The sequence below is a fragment of the Melanotaenia boesemani genome, chromosome 8, assembly GCF_017639745.1.
Source record: "Melanotaenia boesemani isolate fMelBoe1 chromosome 8, fMelBoe1.pri, whole genome shotgun sequence".
NCBI classification, from domain to species: Eukaryota; Metazoa; Chordata; class Actinopteri; order Atheriniformes; family Melanotaeniidae; genus Melanotaenia; species Melanotaenia boesemani.
Window position 1 is genome coordinate 36,434,415 of NC_055689.1, and position 8,736 is coordinate 36,443,150.

Below are 8,736 nucleotides of genomic sequence, written 5' to 3' on the forward strand. Positions count from 1 at the left end.
GCTGAGGAGAGGTGTGCATGGTGAAGCCAGGTTAAGGAGAGTTGCTGTACTGATTAAATGTTTTTTGTACAGAATAAACCCGCCAGCTGGTTGCAAGATCACAGTGGTATCCGCCTCCTCATTCTTCAAACTACAAAACGCAGATAGATGGTGTCGAACAAGACCGGTTACATATATATATATGTATCAATTTAAATGAACATTTTAAACTAGTAAAAGTATAATCTTTTACTCTTCAGGCAAAGTCTTGGCCTTCTCTGTGCTGGGACACAGAGAAACATTAAATCACTTTATTACCCTCTGGAGTGTTAAGATAAACGTTCTGTTTCCAGTTAAGACTGCCTGGAAAAGGGGTTTTCTTTATCAGTGAAAGAAAAACACCAGTTAATAAAGAGACAGTTTCATAAGTGGACATTTTGGATGAAGAGTGGCATCTGGGACCATTTGGTTGTTAATTAAAAAGCAAATTTATGTTGCAGAAGATTAAAGTTCAGAAATTTCCCAGATCTCGTAAATAACTTAAAGAAGTCCTCCCCAGTCCATGTTGGAGAGAGTCGACCTTTGTTAACCCCCATTTTGGGAGTGAGAGACTTTTTGTCTGTAAGGAGAAAAATCCTCAAAGATGTTTAATTCAGTCACGATTAAACAAAAGTTCCAGTCTTTATTTTGAAGATGCTGGAATACGCTACAGTATATAAAAAGAATGGCTCACAAATGAACAACTCACACCTGTGACTCGGTTCCCAACGTTCATTTAAAAGAACCGTTCAAAAGAATCTATTCATTCATGAATGTCACATCTCTAGTGACATGCAGGGACAGAATGAGCCCCTGAGCTGTTCCTCTATTTGGAGTTAACACTCTTGCTACGCGTTTGAGTAGAAATATATATCTTCTCCCATCTGAATTAATGTATGATAAATATTTATTGTTGAAAATTAATCGTAGCATTTGGGGCACATGCCCCAGTAAATGGGGTCTGACGATGCCTCAGGTCTGCGCTCTCCCACTGTCCTCCTCTCCTTCCCACCTGGACAAGTGATGGTTGAGTGACCGCAGTTCATTGGCTGCAGTTGTGTGTGTCGTGGTCGGGGGGGGCAGGTACTCCTGGCCTGTCCTGCCCTGGGGGGGCCTCCCGGGGAACAGAGGTGCCTGCTGCCACCAGCAACTCATCCTCTAGAGGGAAGTTCACTTCCCTCTGGTCTTACACCCCCAGACCCTCGTTCTTCCCCACTCGTTCTCACACACACACACACACACACACGTAGGGTAGAGGCTCTGAACTCTGTCAGTTGAATTTACAAGATGATCCAAAGATGATTTTCATTCTATCAGAGCAAAGAAAGCAGAAAAGTAGTGAAATGCAGTCTGTATATGTGGTTAATGCAGCAGCTTCAAGCAAACTTTAATCCCTGTTCTTAAACTCACCTAGAATGTGAGATAGAAGCAAAAAGAGGTAAAGCAACATGTCTTTGGTGTTCTTAAAGCCAGACACACAGCAGATGAACAATGTTCTTCCACTGCAGTAGAATGAGGAAGAAATAATGTCATTGGATGAGCTGAAGTTCAGTGGGCGGAGCCATGATGTTTCCAGTTCAGCTCAACCAATCAGATTGTTTCCTGCTTCCACAGCAGCTCTGTCTCTGTCTCTGATCTTTACTGCTTCATTTCTCTCTTGTCTTTGTCATCAGTCCAATGACTCAACAATCAGAGCTTTAACAGTGTGTGAGGCCCTCTAGTGGACGTTGTGGAGTATTGCGTTGTCTTTGCTCCAAAGGTTTTTGTACAGAGTTTTGCTGTTTCCTGTCACTGTGGGCTGCAGAGCACAGTAGTACACAGCAGAGTCAGACACTGCAGCAGAGGAGATCACCAGATCTACTTTTTGTTTGTTTTCTCCCAGTTTAGTGGAGAACCTTGTGGCTGATTTCAGAGACTCTGCTGCTCTTGACTTGTTGAGTCCAGAGATATACAGGAGGAATTCTGGTGGTTTTCCTGGATATTATCGATACCAGAAGAAATCATCACCAGGAGCTGGTGTTTTAGAGTAAGTGTAGGACAGAGTAACAGAGCTTCCTTCTAAACTGGACTCTTCATTCTTGACTGCAGTGAGTTCTTCACAGCTGACACCTAAAGGAAGAGAGAAGTCAAATAACTGAAGAAGAAGCAGAAAATCCAGAAATGGATGTTTTAAAGAAGCAAACAAACCTGTTAGAATGACTAGAAACAGCAGAGTTAATCCAAATGTCTGCAAAGACAGCATGTTGAATAAAGGTGATGTTTGTGGTTTGTGTGTTGAACTGTGTTGAATGTGGAAGTTTGTGTCTCTTCTATAGTTCAGTAACAGCTCAGCTCCTCCCTGAATCTCTCCGTCTCCTCTTTCATCTGTAGTTTCTCTTCTCTCAGTTACTCTTCCTCCTGGTTAACAGTCTGGCTGCTTCATCTTCATCACTCTGATCTCAGGAGCTTAGAAGGTCTTTCTGTTTTAAATCAGGACTTTACAATCTGGATCCCAGTTTCACTGTTGGAAATATAAAAACTTTTATCCATGTTTAACTTGGTTTTCTATGATTTTAGGGAGGAATAAAAGATTCTCAGGTTTACTCAAGTGTAGGAAGGTAGGAACTAGTTATTCCACTAATATGGACGTTATGATCCTGAGACCTGATCCCCTCTAATGAGGGTGTGGGTGGTCATGAAATGTGTCATGAACAACTGGAAACCACTGAGATCTGACGTACACAGAGTTTGTTCTCACTCAGGCTGGAGTTGATGAAGAAATGGAAACACCAAGCTAACTGAGAACATCCAACGCAACTCAACTTTCTTCATAAAGCCCTTTAAAACAACCACAGCTGAAACAAAGTGCTGTACATAAATGGACAAAAAAAAAAAAAAGAGTGGCTCAGATTCAGACTCTGATGATCAGAGTTGTGATGAGAGCTCTGAAGATGTTTGATTATGTGTCCATTCAATGTGGAGCTAAGATGAATATTTAGTTAAAATAATGATAAATCTATTCATTTTTTGTGTCTTCATTTAACTGAAGGAAGTTCTGGCACATCCAATCTTTAATTTGTTCCATGCAGTTGATGAGGATGGGACTGTAGTCTCCTGGTGAGATGGTTATGTAGATGTGTGTGTCATCAGCATAGCTGTGGTAACATGTTTAGTTGTTTCTATAATGTGAGCGAGTGGCAGCAGGTAAATGTTAAACAGCAGTGGCCCTAGGATGGAGCCTTGGGGAACTCCACAAGTTATTATTGTTCGCTCAGATTTATAGTTACCTATAGACACAAAGTAGTCCCTGTATATAGACCCGAATATAGGACGGCCCTGATTATAAGACGAACCCCCCTCTTTCCACGACTAATCTTAAAAGGAAAAAAAAAAACAAATAGAATAGAATAGAAAAAGAAACTTTCTTTTTATTGAAAAAAAATGTTTAAATACGTAATATATTTTGGCTATAAATGCAATCACTATGATCTTATTGTGTCTGAAAAACCTAAATGTAAACAAACCACTTAGCAATTTAGACTTGTAAATATGAGTACCGTAACAGTGAGATAAACGTAACAGACGATAAACAAAGAAAAAAAGCAGAAAACACAATATTGTATTAAACGACTTGTGCAATTAACAATACTGAACGGTAGCAAAACAGGCTACCACCATAATAAAACATTCAACTTAAAGTCTTGCGATGCTGCAAATAGAATGAAAATTGTCAGAACTTTGCTCATCAGATGTCTTATCAAAAGTCTGCTTGAGGTTTTTACTCACAGACGTCCTCTGCCTCGCTGGCCTCACTGTCACTCCCACTCTCATGCTGTGGCCCTGTCCCCTCCCACAGAACATCATCCTCGCTGCCATCCAATGCATTTGATATGCAGCACTTTTTAAATCCATTGATGATGCTCTCTGGTGTTACTTAGTCCCATGCCTGGAGAATCCATTCACAAAGCCGACATACAGCTGGCTTTTGAATTTTTCCAGACGGTGTGAGTGTGTGATCACTGGACAGGAGCCACTCGGTGTACCTCTTGCGCAGATTATCCTTGAAAGGCTTGTTAACCACCACATCCAACACCTGTAGCTGGCTTGTCACCCCCCCTGGTATGATGACTAAGTCACCGTTCATCTTCCTCACCTGAGTTTTGACAGCGTCAGTCAGGTGTCCACGAAAGGCATCCATAATGAGCATGTTTCTGTTTTTTCTGAGAGCCCCATGCCGTGTTCCCCACACCACTTTCAGCCAGTCTACCACAAGTTCACTCTCCATCCAGCCCTTTTCCTGGGCATGTACAACAATCCCAGCTGGCATCACCTCTTTAGGCACTGTTTTGCGTTTTAAAATGACATATAGTTTGTCCTATCTGTCAGGCATGCCAACATGACGGTGACCAGACTCTTTTAATTTCCAGTTGACTTCACAATAACAGATTTCTCTCCTTTTTTGTGCACGGTCACAGGTGTAGGCATGTCAAAAAACATGGGGGTTTGGTCGGCATTGTCGATCTGATCAAAGGGGTAAGAGTGTTTTTTCCTCAAGCTAATCACATATCTCTGAAAAGACTGCAGCTTCTCTCTAAACTCTCAGGTGCTGGGCAAGGCTGGTTTTCCGCCATAATGCAAGACCACTATGGCGCATCATCCTTCTGCACCAGCCGATGCTGGCTTAAAACTCGGTGGTGGGTATGTTTAACTCCCTGGCTATGTCCAAGGCTTTCAGCTGGATGATAGCTCTGGTAATGGGCATGCCTTCGTTACGCTTCTCAATAACAAACTGACGTACCCTCCTGTCAATCTCTTGGAAGCGGCCATTTTTAGGACCACGATAAGCTTTTCTCTTACTGTTAGCATTTTTCAGGCGGTCTTTTTGGACACGCCATCTTAGGACATTACACTCTGTAATTCCATATTTCTTCGCTGCCTGACAGTTGTTTGATGCTTCCGCTGCATTGACCACCATTATTTTAAAATTAGCATCATAACTCTGCCTCAGTTGTCTGTTAACTTGCCCAACGTTTGATCCACTCTGCTCTGGACAATCACCACGCTTCTCCATTTTTCATCTCCCGTCACTTCTTTCCTGTTATTGACAGATGATCTCAGCCACAGTGAGGTCAATGGCTTTGCAAACAGCTGGCGCCCTCTGCTGTTGCGGTCATGTAGCGACCCCAGACAACTATCAGTCAATGGTTAGACCGCAATTATAAGATGACCCCCCTTTTTACATTATTTTTGATGGAAAAACTCCTCGTCCTATATTTGGGTCGATAGGGTAAGTGCCAGAAAATCCTACCCAGTTTTTGAGCCGGTCTAGTGAGATGTTTTGGTCCACTGTGTCAAATGAGACGCTGAGATCCAGTAGTACCAAGATTGAAATGTGAAGTGGATGTCATTAAAGACCCTAACTAGAGCATCTCAGTGCTGTGGTGTGGCTGAAAACCTGACTGGTAGACACCAGAACAGTTATTTAGTGTCAGGAAGTTGTGTAACTGTTTAAAGAGCTTTTTCTTTAATCTTAGTAAGAAAGCAGAGGTTCGATATCGGACTGCAGCTGCTCATGAGGAATGAGTCTTACAGGTTAAAGTTGTTTTGGCTACCTGGCGCTAGACTTTAAATATCTGTGGCTAAAGCCTTGGTCAAATCATCTGGAAACGCCACTGGTCTCAACCTGATTGATACTTTTCACTTTCTACTTGCTTCTAGTTGGTAAATGATTGGACATAATGACCCATTGTTATTACCATGCAGATGATACTCAGCTATACTTGTCATGGTCGCTGCTGCAGGATCCTCTGCTTCCTCATCAAGCTCATCTGGGCCTCCTTGATTACATATCATTCCCACCAGCCCTCTCTTCTACTTAAACCCTCTCTTGTCGCTCCTTCCCTGCCAAACATTGTTCTCCTTGTTGATATCCAGCATTTTTTCTTGCCTTTAGATTCCTGTGAAGGACCCTGTTTTGGCCCTCGGGTCCCCTTTTGCCTGATTCCAAGTCGGACTTTTCCTGCCCTTTGCTTTCTGGACATTAACCCTGTTTTGGAAAGACCTCTGAGCCCTGCCCGACCCTGATAAGTAATCTGACCTCTGCCTCTTTGTGAATGGCCCATGCCTGTCTGAGTACTATGCCTTTGGACTGTGGATCCCCACTGTTTATGTCTGGAATTGTTTTAGGAGTTCGTGTTCCACTGCAGCTCAGGAACCTGCCGCCAGTCTCTGTCGGACTTCATCTGGATTATTCCCTGCTTTCTCCCTGCTTCAATAAACCATCCCTTGTTTCAATCTCCATCACTGTGTGTGTCCTCCGTGATAACTCATGACACTAGTCTTAACTTCCAATCACACATAAAGAAAATGACCAAAAGAATCAAATACAACCTGGTAAATTATTATTAGATCGTTTCTCCCTACGGACGTAGCCTAAATATTTATGCATGCTCTGATGTTTTCACACATCTCGTACTGCATCACCTGTTGGGAAAACATCAGTGAATCTGCCATCAGACCTCTAGAGCCACCATACAAACAAGCTATAAAAGTGAGTATCCTCAGTGAGAGGCCACTAGCAGTACGGGTCGGTAATAACACCTCGAGCAGCATCACACTGGACCCAGGAGCCCCGCAGGGATGTGTGCTCAGTCCCCTGCTCTTCACCCTGCTGACCCATGACTGCACACCAACATTCAGCACCAACCACAGAGTGAAGTTTGCAGATGAGACGACTGTGGTGGGTCTCATCTCAAACATGGATGAGACAAACTACAGGAAGGAGGTCAGCCATCTGTCCATGTGGTGCAGCAATAACAGTCTCCTTTTAAATGTGGACAAGACAAAGGAGATTGTTCTGGACTTCAGAAGAGGCCACACCGAACCCCCCCACTGACCATCAATGGTGCTGCTGTGGAGAGACTGAGCAGCACCAGGTTCCTGGGGGTCCACATCTGTGAGGACCTGTCCTGGACAGCCAACTGCACATCACTGGTGGAGAAAGCCCAGCGGCGCCTCTACTTCCTCCACAGACTGAAGAGAGGGAGAGCCCCCCCACCCATCATGTGCAGCTTTTACCGAGGCAGCATTGAGAGCATCCTGACCAGCTGGGTCACTGTGTGATGCTGCTGTTGCCACACAATCACCTGCTTGTGTATTTTGGACAGTTTTTCTTTTCTTTAAATGATTCTTTGTGTTTTTACACCGTGGGATGGAGAGAAACGTCCTTTTAGATTCCTGTGTATGTACTCACATACTGCAGAAACTGACTATAAATTCAATCTTGAATACGTAACCATGACACCTGAGGAAACCAATCAGTTCCTCAAACTACTTAGAAGTCTTAAATACATAAAGGCCTGGATAACTCAGAGTTTTCTCCTTCCCCTAAATAAAGGAGTAACAGTAACCTATAAAAAAACCCTTTTTTATTGAAATTAGAAAATATCTCATTTTGGTGTTTTAATGCAGTAAAATCACTAATTCTTTCTCTTAATTTTTCATTCATCATTATGTATTTACTATTTTCTGATGCTTATACTAAAGTAATAAACAGTGTAACTTCATTAGAGTTAAATGATGTAGAAAACAGTGATGTTTACTTTATTTACACCTGTACAAAGAACCCAGACTGAATCCTGACAAACCATAGAAGTGTAACAGTGTGTGAGGCCCTCTAGTGGACGTTGTGGAGTATTGCGTTGTCTTTGCTCCAAAGGTTTTTGTACAGAGTTTTGCTGTTTCCTGTCACTGTGGGCTGCAGAGCACAGTAGTACACAGCAGAGTCAGACACATGAAGCTTCTGGATCTTCAGAGGAACTGATGATTTGTCTTTGATCTCAGCATCAAATCTGTTTTTGCTGAACTCTGGATCATTATCTTCTGATGTTGAGAAACGTTTCAGCATGTACTTTGGAAAACTATTTACTTCTTGTTTGTACCAGAATAATCTTGGAACTGCATCACTGGTAGTAAAATTACAGCTGAGTGTAACATGGTCTCCTTCAGCAGCAGTAACATCATCTCTTGGCTGGGTCACTGTGTCTTCTCCTTTACACTCTGAGGAAGAACAGAACATGCAGAGGAAGAGATGAATCAATAAAGATGATTGATTAAAGGAGAAGAATGAGCAGCTTTAAAGAGTTCTATTCCATGTAGAATATATGTCATTTCCACTCATCATTGTCACTTTGAAGCATAGAAGGTGTTTTTACAAGGTAACAAATGGCAGCAGAAATGATGTGCTGTGATTTTCTGTAGAATGAACATTAAAAGCTCTTCATGTACAGCTCAGTAATGTGTTCAAGTGTTTGAAGAGGAAACATGTTGAGTTTCTGTCTTACCAAAGAAAAGAGCAGCCAGAATAATCCACAGCCAATGTTCCATCTGTACAACAAGGTTTCAATCAGCAGGAGAAACTAGCTGATGTTCAACATTCAGTCTGACAATTGTTCTCTTCACAGCAGCTCTTCTTATTGACAGAAAGCTTGAACACAGTGCAGAAGTAGAGCCCCGCCTACATCATCATGTGGCCTCTAGTGGAGGAAAAAGTTCACTTCAACAGGGAGGAAAAAGTCAAAGTCAGCTTTTACTTTTAATTCTGCAGCATCTACAGGACAAATATAGAAATTAAATTACGGTTTTCTCAAACCCTATGCTCGAAATACAAGAATGTAAACCAATAAACAAACAAACAAACAAGTACTATCACTAAGTAAATAAACATGATAATAAATAGAA

At 42.3% G+C, this 8,736-nt stretch overlaps 1 gene segment (V, D, J or C); it reads right to left on the minus strand.

The window, feature by feature from the left end:
- Positions 1 to 7,583: 7,583 nt before the first annotated feature.
- LOC121645185 lies at positions 7,584 to 8,505 on the minus strand. The segment is given in 2 exon segments: positions 7,584 to 8,055; positions 8,340 to 8,505. Coding segments are annotated over 2 exon segments (426 nt in total).
- Between the last annotated feature and the right edge of the window lie 231 nt (positions 8,506 to 8,736).